Source organism: Salmo salar, unplaced genomic scaffold, assembly GCF_905237065.1.
Source record: "Salmo salar unplaced genomic scaffold, Ssal_v3.1, whole genome shotgun sequence".
Taxonomy (NCBI): domain Eukaryota; kingdom Metazoa; phylum Chordata; class Actinopteri; order Salmoniformes; family Salmonidae; genus Salmo; species Salmo salar.
The window spans coordinates 8,177-35,185 of record NW_025549776.1 but is presented as its reverse complement, the minus strand read 5'-3'; the positions used below and the strand labels follow the sequence as shown (position 1 = coordinate 35,185).

The window sequence follows — 27,009 nt, the reverse complement described above, 5'->3', positions numbered from 1 at the left end:
CTGCTGTAGTCTGATCCAGATTAACAACCTTTCTATTCTATTGAGACTCCTCAGATTATCTCCTTAATCTGTTATCCTCCCCTCCACCTCTCCTCCTCTCCCCACCCTTCCCCTCCTCTCCCCTCTCCTCTCCCCACCCTTCCCCTCCTCTCCCCTCCCCTCCCCCTCCTCTCTCCTCCACCTCTCCCTCCTCTCCCCACCCTTCCCCTCCTCTCCTCTCCCCTCCACCTCTCCCTCCTCCTCTCTCCTCCACCTCTCCTCCTCTCCCTCCTACTCTCTCCTCCACCTCTCCTCCTCTCCTCTCCCCTCCACCTCTCCCTCCTCCTCTCTCCTCCACCTCTCCTCCTCTCCTCCTCTCCCCACCCCTTCCCCTCCTCCCTCCTCCTCTCCCCTCCCCTCCCGTCAAGACGCACTGAGGTGGAAACATAGCCCATGTCCCAGATGGCATTCTATTCCCTACTTGCAAAACTAGTGCACTATAGAGGGAATAGGGTCTAAAGTAGTGCACTATATAGGGAACAGGGTCTAAAGTAGTGCACTATATAGGGAATAGGGTCTAAAGTAGTGCACTATATAGGGAATAGGGTCTAAAGTAGTGCACTATATAGGGAATAGGGTCTAAAGTAGTGCACTATATAGGGAATAGGGTTTAAAGTAGTGCACTATATAGGGAATAGGGTGTAAAGTAGTGCACTATATAGGGAATAGGGTGTAAAGTAGTGCACTATATAGGGAATAGGGTGTAAAGTAGTGCACTATATAGGGAATAGGGTGTAAAGTAGTGCACTATATAGGGAATAGGATCTAAAGTAGTGCACTATATAGGGAATAGGGTCTAAAGTAGTGCACTATATAGGGAATAGGGTCTAAGGTAGTGCACTATATAGGGAATAGGATCTAAAGTAGTGCACTATATAGGGAATAGGGTCTAAGGTAGTGCACTATATAGGGAATAGGATCTAAAGTAGTGCACTATATAGGGAACAGGGTGTAAAGTAGTGCACTATAGAGGGAATAGGGTGTAAAGTAGTGCACTATATAGGGAATAGGATCTAAAGTAGTGCACTATATAGGGAATAGGATCTAAAGTAGTGCACTATATAGGAATAGGGTCTAAGGTAGTGCACTATATAGGAATAGGATCTAAAGTAGTGCACTATATAGGGAACAGGGTGTAAAGTAGTGCACTATATAGGGAATAGGGTGTAAAGTAGTGCACTATATAGGGAATAGGGTCTAAAGTAGTGCACTATATAAGGAATAGGGTCTAAAGTAGTGCACTATATAGGGAATAGGGTGTAAAGTAGTGCACTATAGAGGGAATAGGGTGTAAAGTAGTGCACTATATAGGGAATAGGGTGTAAAGTAGTGCACTATAGAGGGAATAGGGTCTAAAGTAGTGCACTATATAAGGAATAGGGTCTAAAGTAGTGCACTATATAGGGAATAGGGTGTAAAGTAGTGCACTATAGAGGGAATAGGGTGTAAAGTAGTGCACTATATAGGGAATAGGGTGTAAAGTAGTGCACTATATAGGGAATAGGGTCTAAAGTAGTGCACTATATAAGGAATAGGGTCTAAGGTAGTGCACTATATAGGGAATAGGGTGTAAAGTAGTGCACTATATAAGGAATAGGGTCTAAGGTAGTGCACTATAGAGGGAATAGGATCTAAAGTAGTGCACTATATAAGGAATAGGGTGTAAAGTAGTGCACTATAGAGGGAATAGGGTGTAAAGTAGTGCACTACATAGGGAACATGGTGCCCTTTGGGAGACAGCCTAATGGGGGAAGGGAGGGTCTACATTACACAGCTGAATGGAATACTAGTGTGGTTGTTGTTGAGGACTGCCCAGTCCCACACCGTCTAAACCCAATGAGGGTCCCCAACATTATTTCACAATCACACCACAAAGGACACCAAAACGCCCAATAAAAACCTAAATCAGAGACATTTTTACTGCAAGCCAGGAATCTAGATGAAACAAAGGAATGAATGAATTAAACTGACTTGTTGTTGATGTGAAGCCTAGACAGGTCAAACCCACAACCAGAAAGCCAAGGCATATTTTCCAAGAATTATTCTCCTGACCAAAGATCTCAAACATCTTCAATTAAAACTGAAAGGGGGGGGGGGTTAGACAGAGGGTAAGAGACCCACCCGCCTATACAGAGCTAAGGGAAACACTGGGTCAAAAGGTCAAAGCCCTCACCAGCTCGCGGTAATTTCCTAGTTCCCGGTAACTCCCGAGCTCTCTGTAGTTTCCTTCTGGTCGGCTGGACTCCTCCGTCCTCTCCATCCTCTCCTCTCGTCTCTGCCGGTACGAGTCCCTGTCTCCTCCATCTCCTCGTCGGTAGCTGTCCCGGCTGCCTGTATTAACCAGGTTTCCCCCAGCATTACCTCCACCGCCAAACGTCCGAGTTCCCTTCAGAAGAGGTCAAGAGATTGGTTTCCCCGGCAGACAGACAAAGTCTCTTCCTGGATTAAACAAACTGTTTGAATGGAGAATGTAGACCTAATCTGTGTCTGGGAAACTGGCCCTTAATATACAACAAGCCAGTAGAAACAGGACCAACTCACACAGTGGGACACGGACAGAGTCTAACAGACACGGGTGATCCAGTTACTATAGCTACGACAACAGGGATAAAACCACACACACACACACACACACACACACACACACACACACACACACACACACACACACACACACACCTCTTTGTTCTTGGCGACCTCAGCGATGGCTGCTAGCCTCTGCTTCTCAAACTCTTCGTTCTCGTCAGCTGTTTTCACCACACTGGTGCTGACCAGGGTTTTCCTGGTGTCCAGCTCTCTAGAGTCCACCTCTTCATCCCTCACACACTTCTGAGGACCACAGAGAGAAGAGAATTTCATCACTCTGATTGGTTAGTCAACAGAGAGAGAATCAGTCTGATTGGTTAGTCAACAGAGAGAGATTCAGTCTGATTGGTTAGTCAACAGAGGGAGATTCAGTCTGATTGGTTAGTCAACAGAGAGAGAATCAGTCTGATTGGTTAGTCAACAGAGGGAGATTCAGTCTGATTGGTTAGTCAACAGAGAGAGAATCAGTCTGATTGGTTAGTCAACAGAGGGAGATTCAGTCTGATTGGTTAGTCAACAGAGAGAGAATCAGTCTGATTGGTTAGTCAACAGAGAGAGAATCAGTCTGATTGGTTAGTCAACGGAGAGAGAATCAGTCTGATTGGTTAGTCAACAGAGAGAATCAGTCTGATTGGTTAGTCAACGGAGAGAGAATCAGTCTGATTGGTTAGTCAACAGAGAGAGAATCAGTCTGATTGGTTAGTCAACGGAGAGAGAATCAGTCTGATTGGTTAGTCAACGGAGAGAGAATCAGTCTGATTGGTTAGTCAACGGAGAGAGAATCAGTCTGATTGGTTAGTCAACGGAGAGAGAATCAGTCTGATTGGTTAGTCAACAGAGAGAGAATCAGTCTGATTGGTTAGTCAACAGAGAGAGAATCAGTCTGATTGGTTAGTCAACAGAGAGAATCAGTCTGATTGGTTAGTCAACGGAGAGAGAATCAGTCTGATTGGTTAGTCAACAGAGAGAGAATCAGTCTGATTGGTTAGTCAACAGAGAGAGAATCAGTCTGATTGGTTAGTCAACAGAGAGAATCAGTCTGATTGGTTAATCAACAGAGAGAGAATCAGTCTGATTGGTTAGTCAACAGAGAGAGATTCAGTCTGATTGGTTAGTCAACAGAGAGAGAATCAGTCTGATTGGTTAATCAACAGAGAGAGAATCAGTCTGATTGGTTAGTCCACAGAGAGAGAATCAGTCTGATTGGTTAGTCCACAGAGAGAGATTCAGTCTGATTGGCTGTGTGTGGAACTAGTTAAATATTGGCAGGTCATACCTGTCCGAAGGGCACAAAGGGAGGGGCTCCACCTTCCCTTCCGATGTTACTCCTGCTGTGTTTGGCCAAGCTCTGGAGGTCAAAGGTGAGAAGAGGAGGGGAATTCAGAACGCCCTTTAGTACATATACATTCTTAATTCCATTCCTTTATTTAGATGTGTGTGTATTGGGTATATGTAGTGAAATTACATGTGTGTATTGGGTAGATATTTCTGCACTGTCGGAGCTAGAAACACAAGCATTTCTCTACACCCGCAATAACACCTGCTAATCACGTGTATGTGACCAATAACATTAGATTATTTTTTTTTACCTTTTATTTTAGTAACAAAATATTTAAGAGTACAGATTATTGTATGGGACAATATACAAACGTTTTTGAGAAAGATAATATATTTTTTTTTAAATGTAATTGAATAAATGTATTTATTGGTCTCTTTTCATTTTGATAACAGATAAAATGTAATGAATTGAAGGTTATTTGCTGACGTAAAAATCTTAGAACGCCCTTTAGAACGCCCTTCAATACGCCCTTCAATACGCCCTTCAGTACGCCCTTTAGTACGCCCTTCAGTACGCCCTTTAGTACGCCCTTCAGTACGCCCTTCAGTACGCCCTTTAGTACGCCCTTTAGTACGCCCTTTAGTACGCCCTTCAGTACGCCCTTCAGTACGCCCTTTAGTACGCCCTTCAGTACGCCCTTTAGTACGCCCTTCAGTACGCCCTTTAGTACGCCCTTCAGTACGCCCTTCAGTACGCCCTTTAGTACGCCCTTTGAGTACGCCCTTCAGTACGCCCTTCAGTACGCCCTTCAGTACGCCCGCTTTAGAACGCCCTTCAGTACGCCCTTTAGTACGCCCTTCAGTACGCCCTTCAGTACGCCCTTTAGTACGCCCTTCAGTACGCCCTTTAGTACGCCCTTCAGTACGCCCTTTAGTACGCCCTTCAGTACGCCCTTCAGTACGCCCTTTAGTACGCCCTTCAGTACGCCCTTTGAGTACGCCCTTCAGTACGCCCTTAGTACGCCCTTCAGTACGCCTTTAGTACGCCCTTCAGTACGCCCTTCAGTACGCCCTTTAGAACGCCCTTCAGTACGCCCTTTAGTACGCCTCGTACGCCCTTCAGTACGCCCTTCAGTACGCCCTTCAGTACGCCCCTTCAGTACGCCCTTTAGAACGCCCTTCAGTACGCCCTTCAGTACGCCCTTTAGAACGCCCTTCAGTACGCCCTTCAGTACGCCCTTCAGTACGCCCTTCAGTACGCCTGACGCCTTTAGAACGCCCTTAGTACGCCCTTCAGTACGCCCTGTACGCCCTTCAGCACGCCTTATCGCCCTTCAGAACGCCCTTCAATACGCCCTTTAGAACGCCCTTCAGTACGCCCTTTGAACGCCCTTCAGTACGCCCTTCAGTACGCCTTCAGTACGCCCTTCAGTACGCCCTTCAGTACGCCCTTTAGTACGCCCTTCAGTACGCCCTTTAGTACGCCCTTCAGTACGCCCTTCAGTACGCCCTTTAGAACGCCCTTTAGTACGCCCTTCAGTACGCCCTTTAGTACGCCCTTCAGTACGCCCTTTAGTACGCCCTTCAGAACGCCCTTCAATACGCCCTTTAGAACGCCCTTCAGTACGCCCTTTAGAACGCCCTTCAGTACGCCCTTCAGTACGCCCTTCAGTACGCCCTTCAGTACGCCCTTCAGTACGCCCTTTAGTACGCCCTTTAGAACGCCCTTCAGAACGCCCTTCAGTACGCCCTTTAGAACGCCCTTCAGTACGCCCTTCAGTACGCCCTTCAATACGCCCTTCAGGACAGCCTTTTTCATGGTCCTTTGAACCAGATAGGATGAACAGCTGTCCAGTAACAGCGTAATAAACACTATCATTTGAGGCGCAGGCTCTCTATTCCCTGTATAGTATAAAGAGTCTAGTGCACTACTTTTGAAGTGCATGCCCTATGTAGGGAATAAGGAACTGTTTGGAACACACCCACAGAGACAGTCTGCTGTAAAACGAAGGGTAAAACTCCTCCTCACCCTTTGCAGTTCCCATTTCTCCATCATGTGGTCCACCTCCCCTCCGAGGACGGATATCTTGGAGTCGTCCAGAAGCAGAATGCCATTCTTCACCTGGACCGTACCAAGGACCTTCACCTTGGTTCCTGGAGGGGTGTCCAGGCTAAAAAACACAATACAGGGGGTGAATTAGGGAGGCCAGAGGACAGCTCCATAGAGGATCCATTTTGTATTATATGGAGAGCTCTAAGTAGATCAAATCAATTCAGAGGTTAAGGAAGCTTAAACCAATGCCAAAACAAACAAATAAACAAGGAGATTATAATAAACATGGAACATGTTTACAGTTACATTTAATACAGATTGGCTACAGCGAAGGAATGGAAGCACAGATCATATGTTAACCTAATATTGGACAGGACAACAACAACAGGGAGATTGATAAACAGTAGATTTCTATCTGTGTAAGGACGACATAAACAACAGACAGTACAAACAGTGTATTGATATGAAAGCACTTTTGGCCCAGCTTTAATTAGAAAAGAAAATCACAAATCATCACGATTCATTTTCCCTCCTAAAACACTTCATCCAGCCAGCTATGCCTGTGGTGGCTACTGTCCAACAGGGCTAGCCATGCCAAAAGAACAGCTTAGCTTACGTTACCCACAAACCTCTCCCCTCTGTCCTGTCCGACCATGCCCTATCCAGACCACTCTTCTAAATGACACGCTGTGTTGCAGTAGGATGGTGAGACTAGCGAGACTAGGGATTGTGTCCTAAAATAGCACAGTTGTGTCATTTAGTGGTCTGGATAGGGCATGGCCTGTGGTCAAAAGTAGTGCACTATATAGAGAATAGGGGGCCAAATTGGGACATACCCTAGGAATAATCCCGTCCCCGGTGCAGGCCGATTCTCATTTTAAATTAACAGCCCTGTTCTGATCACCACCAGCTCTGAGCCCCGGTCCGCGTCCCAAATGGGATCCTATTCCCTATGTAGTGCACTACTTTTGCCCAGGGCCCTATAGGGAATAAGGTGCCATTTGGAATTCAGCCCCTAGTCCTCTCATTAAAAAGCACAGGGACTTAGAGGGATGTCCAGCTGCTGATGCAGCAATTAGGGATTTCACTTCCAGCCCAATGACCCAGTAGGTCTCAAACGGCAGCCTTTCCCCCCTATATAGGACATCATGTTTGACACGAGACCCCCCCTCCCCCCAATAGGGCAAGTAGTAGTGCACTACATAGGCAATAGGAAGCCATTTGGGACAGCATGGAGCTAGCTGGGGCTGGAGCAGGGTCCTCTCTCAGGGTACTGCTTCATAACGACACCGTGGAACGGAGCTGTACGCCGTTACAAACTAACCTCTTTCTGTTTCCTTCTATCCATCCTCTCATCCATCTCCTTCTGTTTCCTTTTCTCTCTCCCTCCCTCCCTCCCTCCCTCCCTCCCTCTCTCCACTATCAGAGCTAGCTGATATCAACAGAACAGACACTAGTTAGTGTTGTCATTATAAAAGGGTTGTACTGTTCTCTCCTCATGGATAGATTCTGGGCAAGCTCTCCTCTCCGTCCCAAATGGGACCCTATTCCCTTTGTAGTGCACTGCTTTTTGTTGACCAGAGTCCATAGATAATAGGGAAGCATGTGGGACTCAGCGCTCCTCTCCGGCCACTCCACCTGTAGGGGCTGGCTGGTAGCCACGGCAGCCGTCGCCGCGGACGCTGCTTGGATGGAGTTGTAATTAAGGAAACGGATTGGTAGCGGATCAGCCACCGACGAGTGGAAATTGCGAGGGAGGAGAAGAAAGCGAGAGATGGAGACCGGGGAGGGAGGGAGGGAGGGAGGAGGGAGTTCAGAAAGTCACCAACATCTGTCTGTGCTTCCATTCCAAAAGTAAGATGAGTATTTTGGTTGAAAATTAGGATCTAGCTACGATACTGGCTGATTGGTAGACAGGACTGAAGCAGCATCAGTCTACAGGTCTATATAGTCAACAGGAAGTGATTTGTAGACAAGTGTGAAGCAGCATCAGTCTACAGGTCTATATAGTCAACAGGAAGTGATTTGTAGACAGGACTGAAGCAGCATCAGTCTACAGGTCTATATAGTCAACAGGAAGTGATTTGTAGACAGGTGTGAAGCAGCATCAGTCTACAGGTCTATATAGTCAACAGGAAGTGATTTGTAGACAGGACTGAAGCAGCATCAGTCTACAGGTCTATATAGTCAACAGGAAGTGATTTGTAGACAGGACTGAAGCAGCATCAGTCTACAGGTCTATATAGTCAACAGGAAGTGATTTGTAGACAGGACTGAAGCAGCATCAGTCTACAGGTCTATATAGTCAACAGGAAGTGATTTGTAGACAGGACTGAAGCAGCATCAGTCTACAGGTCTATATAGTCAACAGGAAGTGATTTGTAGACAGGACTGAAGCAGCATCAGCCTACAGGTCTATATAGTCAACAGGAAGTGATTTGTAGACAGGACTGAAGCAGCATCAGTCTACAGGTCTATATAGTCAACAGGAAGTGATTTGTAGACAGGACTGAAGCAGCATCAGTCTACAGGTCTATATAGTCAACAGGAAGTGATTTGTAGACAGGACTGAAGCAGCATCAGTCTACAGGTCTATATAGTCAACAGGAAGTGATTTGTAGACAGGACTGAAGCAGCATCAGTCTACAGGTCTATATAGTCAACAGGAAGTGATTTGAACTGTATCCACTTCTAAATGGTAATTTATAATGGATAACAACAATGTGCCACCAAGTCCATACGAATGACTGACAGTTACTTTCTTCAGTCATTTTTATACTTTTACATGAAGTACACATTCAGAGTACTAACATATTTTGGGGGAAATCAAGTGAAAGGTCATAAAATGGCATTTCCTTACAAAATAAATATAAAACAGCCCTGTCTAACAAGGTGGGGGGGGTTCTACTAAGCTATATGGAATTGTTTTAAAAAGGTTATAAAATGGCATTTCTTTACTAAGCTACATGGAATTATTTTAAAAGGTCATACCAAGGATCATTTAGCTATTTGATTTAGAATTTTAAGACCCCCCCTTGAAGTATCAAAAAAATATGTTTTTGATGAAAAATTGTATTTGGCCTTACGGCTATTAGACAATAGAAAGGCATTGAATAACAGATTCACTACATGGAACAGATAAACCCCCCAAAAAAAATCATAAGGAAGTTTGTCCTATATCTGAGAGATATAAGAAAGATCAGGAAACTTTTTATATTATTTGGGACATGTATTTTACCTCTTATTGTTGGCACTAAACTATCTCCATATATCTTCCCATTCATTTTTTTAACTCGTTTCCCGGGGACCTTCAAACGAGTCTTGTGAGGCTTGTTGGTGTCCTAGAGCAAAACAACCCACAAGTACATGTTCCTGAGAGTCTCACCTTTCCACAGAGGGGTCATATTAATGTGTAGCCCAAACTGTTTAGACAGAAGTTGGCAGATCGGTGGAACCGACTTCAGAAAAGTCCCGAGTGGCTTGTGGGGGGTCGTAGAGCAAAAAAACGGAGAAAACCATGGTGTTCCTGAGAGTCTCATCTGTACGCCAAACCATTCGGACGCTACAGACGTGTTTCGTGACAGACTGATTTTCGGGATGTCTCTCATAGTCTGACAAACACCGCTCTAGCTCTGCCACCCGCAGACGTGCGACATCATCGACTGATACGATGGATTGAGACGCATCCAAAAAGCAACTAAAAAACATCTCCAGCATAAACTGACAGATTTTGATTGGGGAAGTTTTATATAGGGGTTATAGGGGTTAAAGAGGACGGATTCGCTGTGATATTGTATGCAGTGATGGGGAGTTTTATATAGGGGGTTATAGGGGGTTAAAGAGGAAGGATTCGCTGTGATATTGTATGCAGTGATGGGGAAGTTTTATATAGGGGTTATAGGGGGTTAAAGAGGACGGATTCGCTGTGATATTGTATGCAGTGATGGGGAGTTTTATATAGGGGTTATAGGGGGGTTATAGAGGACGGATTCGGCTGTGATATTGTATGCAGTGATGGGGGAGTTTTATATAGGGGTTATAGGGGTTAAAGAGGAAGGATTCGCTGTGATATTGTATGCAGTGATGGGGGAGTTTTATATAGGGGGTTATAGGGGGTTATAGAGGACGGATTCGCTGTGATATTGTATGCAGTGATGGGGGAGTTTTATATAGGGGTTATAGGGGGTTAAAGAGGAAGGATTCGCTGTGATATTGTATGCAGTGATGGGGAAGTTTTATATAGGGGGTTATAGGGGGTTATAGAGGACGGATTCGCTGTGATATTGTATGAAGTGATGGGGGAGTTTTATATAGGGGTTATAGGGGGTTAAAGAGGAAGGATTCGCTGTGATATTGTATGCAGTGATGGGGGAGTTTTATATAGGGGGTTATAGGGGGTTAAAGAGGAAGGATTCGCTGTGATATTGTATGCAGTGATGGGGGAGTTTTATATAGGGGTTATAGGGGGTTAAAGAGGAAGGAATCACTGTGATATTGTATGCAGTGATGGGGGAGTTTTATATAGGGGTTATAGGGGGTTATAGAGGACGGATTCGCTGTGATATTGTATGCAGTGATGGGGGAGTTTTATATAGGGGGTTATAGGGGGTTATAGAGGACGGATTCGCTGTGATATTGTATGCAGTGATGGGGAGTTTTATATAGGGGTTATAGGGGTTAAAGAGGAAGGATTCGCTGTGATATTGTATGCAGTGATGGGGGAGTTTTATATAGGGGGTTATAGGGGATTAAAGAGGAAGGATTCGCTGTGATATTGTATGCAGTGATGGGGGGAGTTTTATATAGGGGTTATAGGGGTTATAGAGGAAGGATTCGCTGTGATATTGTATGCAGTGATGGGGGAGTTTTATATAGGGGTTATAGGGGTTATAGAGGACCGGATTCGCTGTGATATTGTATGCAGTGATGGGGGAGTTTTATATAGGGGTTATAGGGGTTATAGAGGACGGATTCGCTGTGATATTGTATGCAGTGATGGGGGAGTTTTATATAGGGGTTATAGGGGTTATAGAGGAAGGATTCGCTGTGATATTGTATGCAGTGATGGGGGAGTTTTATATAGGGGGTTATAGGGGTTAAAGAGGAAGGATTCGCTGTGATATTGTATGCAGTGATGGGGAGTTTTATATAGGGGTTATAGGGGGTTAAAGAGGAAGGATTCGCTGTGATATTGTATGCAGTGATGGGGGGAGTTTTATATAGGGGTTATAGGGGGTTAAAGAGGAAGGATTCGCTGTGATATTGTATGCAGTGATGGGGGAGTTTTATATAGGGGGTTATAGGGGGGTTATAGAGGACGGATTCGCTGTGATATTGTATGCAGTGATGGGGGAGTTTTATATAGGGGGTTATAGGGGTTAAAGAGGAAGGATTCGCTGTGATATTGTATGCAGTGATGGGGGAGTTTTATATAGGGGGTTATAGGGGGTTAAAGAGGAAGAATTCGCTGTGATATTGTATGCAGTGATGGGGGAGTTTTATATAGGGGGTTATAGGGGGTTAAAGAGGAAGGATTCGCTGTGATATTGTATGCAGTGATGGGGGAGTTTTATATAGGGGGTTATAGGGGGTTATAGAGGACGGATTCGCTGTGATATTGTATGCAGTGATGGGGGAGTTTTATATAGGGGTTATAGGGGTTAAAGAGGAAGGATTCGCTGTGATATTGTATGCAGTGATGGGGGGAGTTTTATATAGGGGGTTATAGGGGGTTAAAGAGGAAGGATTCGCTGTGATATTGTATGCAGTGATGGGGGAGTTTTATATAGGGGGTTATAGGGGGTTAAAGAGGAAGGATTCACTGTGATATTGTATGCAGTGATGGGGAGTTTTATATAGGGGTTATAGGGGGTTATAGAGGACGGATTCGCTGTGATATTGTATGCAGTGATGGGGAGTTTTATATAGGGGGTTATAGGGGGTTAAAGAGGAAGGATTCGCTGTGATATTGTATGCAGTGATGGGGGAGTTTTAAGTTTTATATAGGGGGTTATAGGGGGTTAAAGAGGAAGGATTCGCTGTGATATTGTATGCAGTGATGGGGGAGTTTTATATAGGGGGTTATAGGGGGTTAAAGAGGAAGGATTCGCTGTGATATTGTATGCAGTGATGGGGGAGTTTTATATAGGGGTTATAGGGGGTTAAAGAGGACCGGATTCGCTGTGATATTGTATGCAGTGATGGGGGAGTTTTATATAGGGGGTTATAGGGGGTTATAGAGGACGGATTCGCTGTGATATTGTATGCAGTGATGGGGAGTTTTATATAGGGGTTATAGGGGGTTAAAGAGGAAGGATTCGCTGTGATATTGTATGCAGTGATGGGGGAGTTTTATATAGGGGTTATAGGGGTTAAAGAGGAAGGATTCGCTGTGATATTGTATGCAGTGATGGGGGAGTTTTATATAGGGGGTTATAGGGGGTTAAAGAGGACGGATTCGCTGTGATATTGTATGCAGTGAAGGGGGAGTTTTATATAGGGGTTATAGGGGGTTAAAGAGGAAGGATTCACTGTGATATTGTATGCAGTGATGGGGGAGTTTTCAGTTTTATATTCGGGGTTATAGGGGGTTAAAGAGGAAGGATTCGCTGTGATATTGTATGCAGTGATGGGGGAGTTTTAAGTTTTATATAGGGGGTTATAGAGGGACGGATTCGCTGTGATATTGTATGCAGTGATGGGGGAGTTTTATATAGGGGGTTATAGGGGTTAAAGAGGGAAGGATTCGCTGTGATATTGTATGCAGTGATGGGGGAGTTTTATATAGGGGTTATAGGGGTTATAGAGGAAGGATTCGCTGTGATATTGTTTGCAGTGATGGGGGGAGTTTTTAAGTTTTATATAGGGGGTTATAGGGGTTAAAGAGGAAGGATTCGCTGTGATATTGTATGCAGTGATGGGGGAGTTTTATATAGGGGTTATAGGGGGTTATAGAGGACGGATTCGCTGTGATATTGTATGCAGTGATGGGGGAGTTTTCTATAGGGGGTTATAGGGGGTTAAAGAGGAAGGATTCGCGGTGATATTGTATGCAGTGATGGGGGAGTTTTATATAGGGGTTATAGGGGGGTTATAGAGGACGGATTCGCTGTGATATTGTATGCAGTGATGGGGGAGTTTTATATAGGGGTTATAGGGGGTTAAAGAGGAAGGATTCGCTGTGATATTGTATGCAGTGATGGGGGAGTTTTATATAGGGGGTTATAGGGGTTAAAGAGGACGGATTCGCTGTGATATTGTATGCAGTGATGGTGGAGTTTTATATAGGGGGTTATAGGGGTTATAGAGGAAGGATTCGCTGTGATATTGTATGCAGTGATGGGGAGTTTTATATAGGGGTTATAGGGGGTTAAAGAGGACGGATTCGCTGTGAAATTATATGCAGTGATGGTGGAGTTTTATATAGGGGTTATAGGGGGTTAAAGAGGACGGATTCGCTGTGATATTGTATGCAGTGATGGTGGAGTTTTATATAGGGGGTTATAGGGGGTTATAGAGGAAGGATTCGCTGTGATATTGTATGCAGTGATGGGGGGAGTTTTATATAGGGGGTTATAGGGGGGTTAAAGAGGACGGATTCGCTGTGATATTGTATGCAGTGATGGGGGTTTTATATAGGGGGGTTATAGGGGGTTAAAGAGGAAGGATTCGCTGTGATATTGTATGCAGTGATGGGGGAGTTTTATATAGGGGGTTATAGGGGGGTTAAAGAGGAAGGATTCGCTGTGATATTGTATGCAGTGATGGGGAGTTTTATATAGGGGGTTATAGGGGGTTATAGAGGACGTGATTCGCTGTGATATTGTATGCAGTGATGGTGGAGTTTTATATAGGGGGTTATAGGGGGGTTAAAGAGGAAGGATTCGCTGTGATATTGTATGCAGTGATGGGGGAGTTTTATATAGGGGTTATAGGGGGTTAAAGAGGAAGGATTCGGCTGTGATATTGTATGCAGTGATGGGGGTTTTATATAGGGGGTTATAGGGGCGTTAAAGAGGAAGGATTCGCTGTGATATTGTATGCAGTGATGGGGGAGTTTTATATAGGGGTTATAGGGGGTTAAAGAGGAAGGATTCGCTGTGATATTGTATGCAGTGATGGGGAGTTTTATATAGGGGGGTTATAGGGGGTTATAGAGGACGGATTCGCTGTGATATTGTATGCAGTGATGGGGGAGTTTTATATAGGGGTTATAGGGGGTTAAAGAGGAAGGATTCGCTGTGATATTGTATGCAGTGATGGGGAGTTTTATATAGGGGGTTATAGGGGTTAAAGAGGAAGGATTCGCTGTGATATTGTATGCAGTGTTCATACCTTCATACCACATATACACCTGAATAACGATGCAGCTAAGAAACACAGAGAAGGGCCTCCTCCTGCTCTGATATCGTCCCTTCTCTCAACCAATTAACACGGTTGGAAGAAACCATTGTTTATTTGTTTTCTAAAGAACAAGTGAACGCCAATCAAGTGGCTGGCTTAATTCTAAAGCCTCGGTGATCTGAAGCCTCCTTTGTACTTCTGAAAAAGGAAGACGTGTTATTTCATCAGCCTGTTAGATCGAGGCTTGCATCCCAAATGGCCTTCTATTCCTTCTATAGGGCACTACTTTAGACAAGGACCCATAGGGAGACCCACAGGGCACTACTTTAGACAAGGACCCATAGGGAGACCCACAGGGCACTACTTTAGACAAGGACCCATAGGGAGACCCACAGGGCACTACTTTAGACAAGGACCCATAGGGAGACCCACAGGGAGACCCATAGGGAGGACCCATAGGGAGGACCCATAGGGAGGACCCATAGGGAGACCCATAGGGAGGACCCATAGGGAGAACCATAGGGAGGACCCATAGGGAGACCCATAGGGAGGACCCATAGGGAGACCCACAGGGAGGACCCATAGGGAGATCCATAGGGAGACCCACAGGGAGACCCATAGGGAGGACCCATAGGGAGACCCATAGGGAGACCCATAGGGAGGACCCATAGGGAGGACCCATAGGGAGACCCACAGGGAGGACCCATAGGGAGGACCCATAGGGAGACCCATAGGGAGGACCCATAGGGAGACCCATAGGGAGGACCCATAGGGAGGACCCATAGGGAGACCCATAGGGAGGACCCATAGGGAGGACCCATAGGGAGACCCATAGGGAGGACCCATAGGGAGGACCCATAAGGAGACCCATAGGGAGGACCCATAGGGAGGACCCATAGGGAGAACCATAGGGAGGACCCATAGGGAGGACCCATAGGGAGACCCATAGGGAGGACCCATAGGGAGACCCACAGGGAGACCCACAGGGAGACCCATAGGGAGGACCATAGGGAGGACCCATAGGGAGACCCACAGGGAGACCCACAGGGAGGACCCATAGGGAGGACCCATAGGGAGACCCATAGGGAGACCCACAGGGAGACCCACAGGGAGACCCATAGGGAGACCCATAGGGAGACCCATAGGGAGGACCCACAGGGAGACCCACAGGGAGACCCATAGGGAGGACCCACAGGGAGACCCACAGGGAGACCCATAGGGAGACCCATAGGGTCAAAAGAAATGCTCTACGTAGGGAATAGCCAGAATCATCAACAGAGATATCTGAGCATTTTTCATACTGGTCTCCCGTGGGAATCGAACCCATAACCCTGACTTTACAAGCTCCATGCTCTACCAACTGAGCCACACGGGACTACCAGGCCAATTATTCCAATCCAGGAGTAATTAATTGATGACCAGATATTCAGATGGAAGGCCCTATCTAGGAGTAATTAATTGATAACCAGATATTCAGATGGAAGGCCCTATCTAGGAGTAATGTTGTCTAAAAACCAATTTTTGCTTAGTCATTATGGGGTAATGCGTGTAGATTTATCAGGGGAAAAATGTTTTTTTTTAATCAATTTTAGAATAAAAGCTGTAACGTAACAAAATGTGGGAAAAGTCAAGAGGTCTGAATACTTTCTGAATGCACTGTACATATATTTGTTTGTTTTTCTCCGTTCCTGGCACCGTACGGTATTTTTCCTGGGTGGTAAATTCCTCATACGCTGGAATGCAGGAGTTTTCAGCAGTCCAGAAAACCAAATGATTTACTAGGTGTGCCTTTTGGAGAAGAAGCGGATAGCCTTTTGATGCTAACGCGCTACTATGTTCCAACTGGAGTGATGGTGATGACCCGAGAGAGAGTTTCAGTAGCTCATCTTGTTCCTATGGCCGTACGCATCAAATATCTCCGAGTAGCAGTGCTGATCTAGGGTCAGGTCACCCCTGTCTATTTACTCTTATTCATGGTGATTTAAAAGACAAAACTCATCTGAACTCAGCACCCCTACTCTAAGAAGACTGATACAAAATGACCTCTGAGCTTAGCCTGGTGTTTAAAAAGTAGCTGTTCTCTACCTGATCAATCAAACAGATTAGCCTGGTGTTTAAAAAGTAGCTGATCTCCACCTGATCAATCAAACAGATTAGCCTGGTGTTTAAAAAGTAGCTGTTCTCTACCTGATCAATCCTACAGATTAGCCTGGTGTTTAAAAAGTAGCTGTTCTCTACCTGATCAATCAAACAGATTAGCCTGGTGTTTGAACCAGTAGTTGTTCTCTACCTGATCTGGGACAGGTGTTTAAACCAGTAGTTGTTCTCTACCTGATCTGGGACAGGTGTTTGAACCAGTAGTTGTTCTCTACCTGATCTGGGACAGGTGTTTGAACCAGTAGTTGTTCTCTACCTGATCTGGGACAGGTGTTTGAACCAGTAGTTGTTCTCTACCTGATCTGGGACAGGTGTTTGAACCAGTAGTTGTTCTCTACCTGATCTGGGACAGGTGTTTGAACCAATAGTTGTTCTCTACCTGATCTGGGACAGGTGTTTGAACCAGTAGTTGTTCTCTACCTGATCTGGGACAGGTGTTTAAACCAGTAGTTGTTCTCTACGTGATCTGGGACAGGTGTTTGAACCAATAGTTGTTCTCTACCTGATCTGGGACAGGTGTTTGAACCAGTAGTTGTTCTCTACCTGATCTGGGACAGGTGTTTGAACCAATAGTTGTTCTCTACCTGATCTGAGACAGGTGTTTGAACCAATAGTTGTTCTCTACCTGATCTGGGACAGGTGTTTGAACCAGTAGTTGTTCTCTACCTGATCTGGGACAGGTGTTTGAACCAGTAGTTGTTCTCTACCTGATCTGGGACAGGTGTTTGAACCAGTAGTTGTTCTCTACCTGATCTGGGACAGGTGTTTAAACCAGTAGTTGTTCTCTACCTGATCTGGGACAGGTAGTTGAACTCGAGGCCCACAGCGTTGGTGTGTCCGTCTGTCATCTGCAGCCGCAGCATCCTGGGGGCTCCCTGAGACTCCTCATTATCCTTGGGAGCCGACGCGTTCCTCACCTTCTGAACCTGCAGCACACACGGACCCTCCAACTGATGGTGGGAACGGGTAGGGCGAGACGAAAGACAACGGTCCTGTTAATTAGGGCGCACTGTTAGCAAAAATATTTTACAGCCAGAGAGTGAGTTAAGGGGTCCGTATTCATTAGGCACCAAACGGATCAAAACAGACAAAGCGAGAGGGGACCTGAACTTGTCCAATAAGAAATGTAATCTTTTTGTTTTTACGTTGCAAAATTTTTTTTTGCTACGGTGTGTCCTAATGCCAGGGTTTGTTGCAGTAAAGATATCAGCCTTGTAAGCACTAACTGACAAACAACCTCACCAGATGGTCCCAGCTTCAATAACTGCTCCTCTGGGATGAATAAAGTGTATTGAATTGAGCTACCCTCGCCGTCTCCTCGCTCAAATTGACCTTACTGCTTTTACAGTTGAAGTGGGAAGTTTACATACACTTAGGTTGGAGTCATTAAAACTCATTTTTCAACCACTCCACACATTTCTTGTTAACAAACTATAGTTTTGGCAAGTCGGTTAGGACATCTACTTTGTGCATGACACAAGTCATTTTTCCAACATTTGTTTACAGACAGATTATTTCACTTATAATTCACTGTATCACAATTCCAGTCAGTCAGAAGTTTACATATACTAAGTTGACTGTGCCTTTAAATAGCTTGGAAAATTCCAGAAAATGATGTCATGGCTTTAGAAGCTTCTGATAGGCTAATTGACATCATTTGAGTCAATTGGAGGTGAACCTGTGGATGTATTTCAAGGCCTACCTTCAAACTCAGTGCCTCTTTGCTTGACATCATGGGAAAATCAAAAGAAATCAGCCAAGACCTCAGAAAAATAATTGTAGACCCCCACAAGTCTGGTTCATCCTTGGGAGCAATTTCCAAAACGCCTAAAGATACCACGTTAATCTGTACAAACAATAGTACGCAAGTATAAACACCATGGGACCACGCAGCCGTCATACCGCTCAGGAAGGAGACGCGTTCTGTCTCCTAGAGATCAACGTTCTTCGGTGCGAAAAGTGCAAATCAATCCCAGAACAACAACAAAGGACCTTGTGAAAATTCTGGAGGAAACAGGTACAAAAGTATCTATATCCACAGTAAAACGAGTCCTATATTGACATAACCTGAAAGGCCGCTCAGCAAGGAAGAAGCCACAGCTCCAAAACCGCCATAAAAAAGCCAGACTACGGTTTGCAACTGCACATAGGGACAAAGATCGTACTTTTTGGAGAAATGTCCTCTGGTCTGATGAAATCAAAAATAGAACTGTTTGGCCATAATGACCATCGTTTTGTTTGGAGGAAAAAGGGGAGGCTTGCAAGCCGAAGAACACCATCCCAACCGTGAAGCACGGGGTGGCAGCATCATGTTGTGGGGGTGCTTTGCTGCAGGAGGGACTGGTGCACTTCACAAAATAGATGGCATCATGAGGTAGGAAAATAATGTGGATATATTGAAGCAACATCTCAAGACATCAGTCAGGAAGTCAAAGCTTGGTCGCAAATGTGTCTTCCAAATGGACAATGACCCCAAGCATATTTCCAAAGTTGTGGCAAATTGGCTTAAGGACAACAAAGTCAAGGTATTAGAGTGGCCATCACAAAGTCCTGATCTCAGTCCCATAGAAAATCTGTGGGCAGAACTGACAAAGCATGTGCGAGCAAGGAGGCCTACAAACCTGACTCAGTTACGCCAGCTCTGTCAGGAGGAATGAGCCAAAATTCACCCAACTTATTGTGGGAAACTTGCGGAAGGCTACCCGAAACGTTTGACCCAAGTTAAACAATTTAAATGCAATGCTACCAAATACTAATTGAGTGTATGTAAACTTCTGACCCACTGGGAATGTGATGAAAAAAATAAAAGCTGAAATAAATAATTCTCTCTACTATTATTGACATTTCACATTCTTAAAATAAAGTGGTGATCCTAACTGACCTAGACAGGGAATTTTTGCTAGGATTAAATGTCAGGAATTGTGAAAAACTGAGTTTAAATGTATTTGGCTAAGGTGTATGTGAACTTCCGACTTCAACTGTAAGTACTGGACCTTCCTTAATGCTTAAGTAACAGACCTTCCTTAATGCTTATGTACCTGACCTTCCTTAATGCTTATGTACCTGACCTTCCTTAATGCTTATCTACCTGACCTTCCTTAACTTCTTTGGGATAGGGGGCAGTATTTTCACGGCCGGATAAAAAACGTACCCGATTTAATCTGGTTACCACTCGAATATGCATATAATTAGTAGATTTGGATAGAAAACACTCTGCAGTTTCTAAAACTGTTTGAATGGTGTCTGTGAGTATAACAAAACTCATATGGAAGGCCAAAACATGAGAAGATTCCATACAGGAAGTGCCCTGTCTGACAATTTGTTGTCCTTCTGTTGCATCTCTATCGACATTACAGCATCTGTGCTGTAACGTGACACTTTCTAAGGCTTCCATTGGCTCTCTAAAGCCGCCAGAAAGTGGAATGGGTGTCTACTGTCTCTGGGCAAAGTACAGCAGCTCTGATTGTGAGTGGTCAGCCTGGGGACAGTGAGACTGGAGATGCGCGTTCACGAGACTTCTCAATTTTTTTCTTTCAGTCTTTGAATGAATACAACGTTGCCCGGTTGGAATATTATCGTTATTTTACAAGAAAAATTGCATAAAAATTGATTTTAAACAGCCTTTGACATGCTTCTAAGTACGGTAATGGAATATTTCGATTTTTTTTGTCACGAAATGCGCTCACCCTTCGGATAGTGACCTGAACGCACGAACAAAACGGCGGTATTTGGATATAACTATGGATTATTTGGAACCAAAACAACATTTGTTGTTGAAGTAGAAGTCCTGGGAGTGCATTCTGACGAAGAACAGCAAAGGTAATCCAATTTTTCTAATAGTAATTCTGAGTTTAGTGAGCCCCAAACTTGGTGGGTGTCAAATTAGCTAGCCTGTGATGGCCGAGCTATGTACTCAGAATATTGCAAAATGTGCTTTCGCCGAAAAGCTATTTTAAAATCGGACATAGCGATTGCATAAAGGAGTTCTGTATCTATAATTCTTAAAATAATTGTTATGTTTTTTTGTCAACGTTTATCGTGAGTAATTTAGTAAATTCACCAGAAGTTTGCGGTGGGTATGCTAGTTCTGAACATCACATGCTAATGTAAAAAGCTGTTTTTTGATATAAATATGAACGCTCTGGATAAGAGCGTCTGCTAAATGACTAAAATGTAAAACTTGATTGAACAAAACATACATGTATTGTATAACATAATGTCCTAGGATTGTCATCTGATGAAGATCATCAAAGGTTAGTGCTGCATTTAGCTGTGGTTTGGGTTTATGTGACATATATGCTTGCTTGGAAAATGGCTGTGTGATTATTTGTGTCTATGTACTCTCCTGACATAATCTAATGTTTTGCTTTCGCTGTAAAGCCTTTTTGAAATCGGACAATGTGGTTAGATTAACGAGAGTCTTATCTTTAAAATGGTGTAAAATAGTTGATTGTTTGAGAAAATTGAACTGTGGTATTTTAGTTGGTTTTGTATTTCGCGCCGTGCGATGCCATTGGCTGTTGGCTAGGGGTTCCGCTAGCGGAACGTCTGTCCTCAACAGGTTAATGCTTATGTGCCGTTAAACAGTGTGTTTGTTCTTCAGTTCCATGCTGTAAACAGAGAAGTGGCAACTAAAGGGCCATAAAGAAATACAACTACTCAGATGGGTCTTCTTTTAATGAACAGCTCTGGTTCTGGTTCCCTCCTTTACATTCAACTGGAGGTTTACACGTTCCAGTTAAACTAGTTTATCTCCAAGAGCTGGCATTCTACGCCATATTCAATCACCTCTTTGCAGTACATATTAATTGCAGTCTAGTGATAACCTACTCTGGGAAAAGAGCCAGGCAAAAAAAAATAATAACTTAATGCAGACAGACGGAGAAATTCTGAATTACCAGTATTGATGGCGCTTTCCCTGTTAGACTAATGCAGAGTGAGAGTTGTACTTACCTGAAAGGAGTGCAATATCTTATACAGAGCCTTCGGAGGACCGTGGGTTATTAGCTCTCTGAGCTTTAGGAGGACTGTGGGTTATTAGCTCTCTGAGCTTTAGGAGAACCGTGGGTTATTAGCTCTCTGAGCTGTAGGAGAACCGTGGGTTATTAGCTCTCTGAGCTGTAGGAGGACCGTGGGTTATTAGCTCTCTGAGCTTTAGGAGGACTGTGGGTTATTAGCTCTCTGAGCTGTAGGAGGACTGTGGGTTATTAGCTCTCTGAGCTTTAGGAGGACTGTGGGTTATTAGCTCTCTGAGCTTTAGGAGGACTGTGGGTTATTAGCTCTCTGAGCCTTAGGAGGACCGTGGGTTATTAGCTCTCTGAGCCTTAGGAGGACTGTGGGTTATTAGCTCTCTGAGCTGTAGGGGGACTGTGGGTTATTAGCTCTCTGAGCTTTAGGAGGACTGTGGGTTATTAGCTCTCTGAGCCTTAGGAGGACCGTGGGTTATTAGCTCTCTGAGCTGTAGGAGGACCGTGGGTTATTAGCTCTCTGAGCTTTAGGAGGACCGTGGGTTATTAGCTCTCTGAGCTGTAGGAGAACCGTGGGTTATTAGCTCTCTGAGCTGTAGGAGAACCGTGGGTTATTAGCTCTCTGAGCTGTAGGAGGACCGTGGGTTATTAGCTCTCTGAGCTTTAGGAGGACCGTGGGTTATTAGCTCTCTGAGCTTTAGGAGAACCGTGGGTTATTAGCTCTCTGAGCTTTAGGAGGACTGTGGGTTATTAGCTCTCTGAGCCTTAGGAGGACCGTGGGTTATTAGCTCTCTGAGCTTTAGGAGGACCGTGGGTTATTAGCTCTCTGAGCTGTAGGAGAACCGTGGGTTATTAGCTCTCTGAGCTGTAGGAGAACCGTGGGTTATTAGCTCTCTGAGCTGTAGGAGGACCGTGGGTTATTAGCTCTCTGAGCTTTAGGAGGACTGTGGGTTATTAGCTCTCTGAGCTGTAGGAGAACCGTGGGTTATTAGCTCTGAGCTTTAGGAGAACCGTGGGTTATTAGCTCTCTGAGCTTTAGGAGAACCGTGGGTTATTAGCTCTGAGCTGTAGGAGAACCGTGGGTTATTAGCTCTCTGTGCTGTAGGAGAACCGTGGGTTATTAGCTCTATGAGCTGTTGGGGGACCGTGGGTTATTAGCTCTCTGAGCTGTAGGAGAACCGTGGGTTATTAGCTCTCTGAGCTGTAGGAGAACCGTGGGTTATTAGCTCTCTGAGCTGTAGGAGGACCGTGGGTTATTAGCTCTCTGAGCTGTAGGAGGACCGTGGGTTATTAGCTCTCTGGGCTGTAGGAGGCCGTGGGTTATTAGCTCTATGAGCTGTAGGAGGACCGTGGGTTATTAGCTCTCTGAGCTGTAGGAGAACCGTGGGTTATTAGCTCTCTGAGCTGTAGGAGGACCGTGGGTTATTAGCTCTCTGAGCTGTAGGAGAACCGTGGGTTATTAGCTCTCTGAGCTGTAGGAGAACCGTGGGTTATTAGCTCTCTGAGCTTTAGGGGGACCGTGGGTTATTAGCTCTGAGCTTTAGGAGAACCGTGGGTTATTAGCTCTCTGAGCTGTAGGAGAACCGTGGGTTATTAGCTCTCTGAGCTGTAGGAGAACCGTGGGTTATTAGCTCTCTGAGCTGTAGGAGGACCGTGGGTTATTAGCTCTCTGAGCTGTAGGAGGACCGTGGGTTATTAGCTCTCTGAGCTTTAGGGGGACCGTGGGTTATTAGCTCTCTGAGCTTTAGGAGAACCGTGGGTTATTAGCTCTCTGAGCTGTAGGAGAACCGTGGGTTATTAGCTCTCTGAGCTGTAGGAGGACCGTGGGTTATTAGCTCTCTGAGCTTTAGGAGAACCGTGGGTTATTAGCTCTCTGAGCTGTAGGAGGACCGTGGGTTATTAGCTCTGAGCTGTAGGAGGACCGTGGGTTATTAGCTCTGAGCTTTAGAAGGACCGTGGGTTATTTGCAAACATACAAATGAATGAATGAATGAATGATCTCCCTCGTCATCATCTGTAGCATTTTCTCAGTTGAACTCAATGCAACTCCCCATGGCTGAAGGAAGGAATGAAGGCATTTTAAAGCTGGTGTGACAGAGACATCTAGTGGCCTTTGGAAGTAGTGCAGTTCTGTATTTCTGAAATGTGCACAGGACAGTGTAACCAACAGGGTATCAAACCCGGGTCAGGTGCATGTTGTTTTCAAGGCTGAGATAAATAGCCCACTGAGCTAAGGCCTAGGAATTAGCTTCCTAAGTTGCCATGTGTCTTCAGCATGGTTACTCACCATAGCAGTCTCGCTTGACTAACCTCCATCCACTGAATATTACACAGTCGTGTTGGTTCTAACTTTATTTTTGTTCTGTATTGAATCATTATGATTGACAGTTTCTAAGATCCTCTGACCCTTTGGCGTACACACATCTGTGCTAATACACACACAACGCCTCACCTTCTCCACCCGGCCACTGTTGATGTCTGCAGGGAGAAACTTCCTGCCAATAGGCCTCAGGTCACTCTGTAGAGATAGTCACAGAGACAGGGGGGGATAAGCAATACTTTCCCAACCAACATATTAGGCTGACAATGATATTACCTGTAAACCTCGAGAAGCATAATTGAAAGCAATGTAGAGAAACCTGTTTTGAAAGCACTGGCAAATATTGCCTGCATCCTGATTCTCCACACGTCTCCCAAAGTAGGCATGATCACACTCCCAGTCATGGACTTCAAAAACTATTGGATTGGTGTTAGTCTGATTAATCAGGTTGTAATATACAATTAATTGGTGTAGACGGCCAGACGTGTGCAAATGTTCCTTACAAGCCAGAATGTTTAATACAATTACATTTGAACTTACTCTCCCCGTTTGTCCCTTCCTCTGCTCTAAACTTTAGACAAAATATCCACAGGAAGGTCTTGTTAACCTGACATTGCAGAGAGCCGGTAGGTATGTGGTTTGGTACTGAGGTAAAGTGGGTTTTATATTGGATATTTGGATTTCAATCTTCAAAAAAAGATTCAGAATATAAAATTTTCATTGTCATGGCATGCTTGGTTCAATAGCTGTTGACAGAATATACAATTTTCATTGTCATGGCATGCTTGGTTCAATAGCTGTTGACAGAATATACAATTTTCATTGTCATGGCATGCTTGGTTCAATAGCGAGAGATTCTAGGCTTTGAGCACACTAAAAAGTCACTTAAACAATACTTTCCTGTGGATATTTTGTCTCAAATTTAGAGCAGCGGAAGGACAAACCACACAAACAACCAGTAGAGTAAGTTAACATGCAATTTTAATCAACATTCTGGCTTGTAAAGGAACATTTACAAACATTGTGCACACAAATGTCTCAGGCTGTATATACCAATTAAGTGTGTATTACAGCCTGATTATTCAGACTACATTGTCGTAAGCGTTTGGCCGGAGGGACGGGGGAGTGTTCAAGTACAAACAAGGGTGGAGAATTGGAATGCAGCCATATTAGATTGACTTTGATTTACTGACATACCGGCAAAACATTCAATAAGCAATATTCAAAGCAATGTAGAGGAATCTGTTTTGCGGGTCTGACACAAACCTGTTATTGTAAAGCTTGATTGATTTTGAAATTAGGTCGACTGTAAGCACTTGACAAACAGTCTCTTTTTTCAACTCAAACCCCAGGGGTCAGTTAAATGTACATCTACACAGGTGAAAGGAAAACAGATTTTTTTCTGTATACTAGAAGAGAGATGTGAGAATACTAGCTACTTACATTAAGTGCAATGCGAATAATGTAATTAGCTGTGGGTTTCTCAGAAGTGCGTTTCAACTCCTCTATTCCTTCGTCTGTAAGGTACCTGTGTAGGAGGTAAACCAAGGGTTCACATATCAACGGAGTAACCTGTGTATTGTGGTTAAACAACAACACTCCACATAGCTACAGTGGACAAACACATTGACATTTAAAAAGCTAGCCAGCCAACTCGCATATCACTCCAGTGTACTTTACGTAGCTAACAACTGACTAGCAGATCAACTTTGAAGATATATTAATAGCTAGCTAGCTACAGTACAGTAAGGTAGAGCTAGTTACACCTGTAGTCACGGAGTTGTTTACTAAGCTAGCTAGCTACAGTAGTTATGTAGAGCTAGCAACAGTACAGTTATGTAGAGCAAGCTAGCTACAGTACAGTTATGTAGAGCTAGCTAACTACAGTACAGTTATGTAGAGCTAGCTAGCTACAGTAATGTAGAGCTAGCTAGCTACAGTAGTTAAGTAGAGCTAGCTAGCTACAGTAGTTATGTAGAGCTAGCTAGCTACGGTAGTTATGTAGAGCTAGCTAGCTACGGTAGTTACGTAGAGCTAGCTAGCTACAGTAGTTATGTAGAGCTAGCTAGCTACAGTACAGTTATGTAGAGCTAGCTAGCTACAGTACAGTTATGTATAGCTAGCTAGCTACAGTAATGTAGAGCTAGCTAGCTACAGTACAGTTATGTAGAGCTAGCTAGCTACAGTAGTTATGTAGCGCTAGCTAGCTACAGTACAGTTATGTAGAGCTAGCTAGTTACAGTAGTTATGTAGAGCTAGCTAGCTACAGTAGTTATGTAGAGCTAGCTAGCTACAGTAGTTATGTAGAGCTAACTAGCTACAGTACAGTTATGTAGAGCTAGCTAGCGACAGTACAGTTATGTAGAGCTAGCTAGCTACAGTAATGTAGAGCTAGCTAGCTACACCGGTGGTCACGGAGTTGTTTACTAAGCTAGCTAGCTAGGTAGCTACTTAGCTTCAAATGAGTATACATGGCCTTGTTAGTTAGCGTACCAAAGCTATACATGCTAAAAATAATTGACAGCAATTTGCAAGACAAATGACACACTTCGCAACATCAACTGCCAAAATAATAATTATTAGCTAGTGTTACCAGTTCGTACGCCAGGTATGTAATACCATAGCTAGTTACACATATCTGGCGTACAAACATTTAAGCTACATTATCACAGGCATCATAGTATGTGAGATCCTAACTCTAACATTAGGTGTTAATTTAGCTAACGTTAACTAGAAAAGCCAAAGCTATGCTAGCAAAGTGAACGTGTAATGTAGCTAGCTAGCTAACACATTAGCCACAAGCTACCCACCAGCCTTCTTTGGTGAGGGCTAAGTTGATTTCAGCCATTTTCTTTAAAATGAAGTATCAAATGCAAATATAGTCGATGAACTATTACATTTGTGGATTATCCATTGGTTTTATCTTTAATAATTAATCCGATAATCAATGGGTTTAGCCGGGATATTTTAGCGTGTGCCGACTAAAACAAATGACCTCGCGTTGGGGGAGACGTCAAAGTTGAATCTGGTAGTTGGCGGCAGAGAGGGACGGAAGAAAAACAGCAGCCTCAGTGGCAAAGACAAGCACTACATGTACGGTGCTTCTACCAACCCAATGATCTACTACACTCAGTGGCAAAGACAAGCACTACATGTACGGTGCTTCTACCAACCCAATGATCTACTACACTCAGTGGCAAAGACAAGCACTACATGTACGGTGCTTCTACCAACCCAACGATATACTACACTCAGTGGCAAAGACA

The 27,009-nt window shown here is 44.4% G+C and overlaps 1 protein-coding gene across 1 annotated transcript in view; it reads right to left on the bottom strand.

Moving 5' to 3' along the window:
• Positions 1–26,792, bottom strand: part of LOC123738799 (tudor domain-containing protein 3) — a 69,416-nt gene extending 42,624 nt beyond the window's left edge. The window contains exons 1-8 of the mRNA XM_045713520.1: positions 26,554–26,792; positions 25,187–25,271; positions 23,876–23,941; positions 17,246–17,406; positions 5,933–6,074; positions 3,902–3,973; positions 2,719–2,868; positions 2,213–2,425 (exon numbers count right to left, since the gene is read on the bottom strand). Of these exons, the coding sequence (XP_045569476.1) occupies positions 2,213–2,425; positions 2,719–2,868; positions 3,902–3,973; positions 5,933–6,074; positions 17,246–17,406; positions 23,876–23,941; positions 25,187–25,271; positions 26,554–26,591 (927 nt within the window). The 5' untranslated portion in view covers positions 26,592–26,792. The remainder of the gene's footprint in view (positions 1–2,212; positions 2,426–2,718; positions 2,869–3,901; positions 3,974–5,932; positions 6,075–17,245; positions 17,407–23,875; positions 23,942–25,186; positions 25,272–26,553) is intronic.
• Between the last annotated feature and the right edge of the window lie 217 nt (positions 26,793–27,009).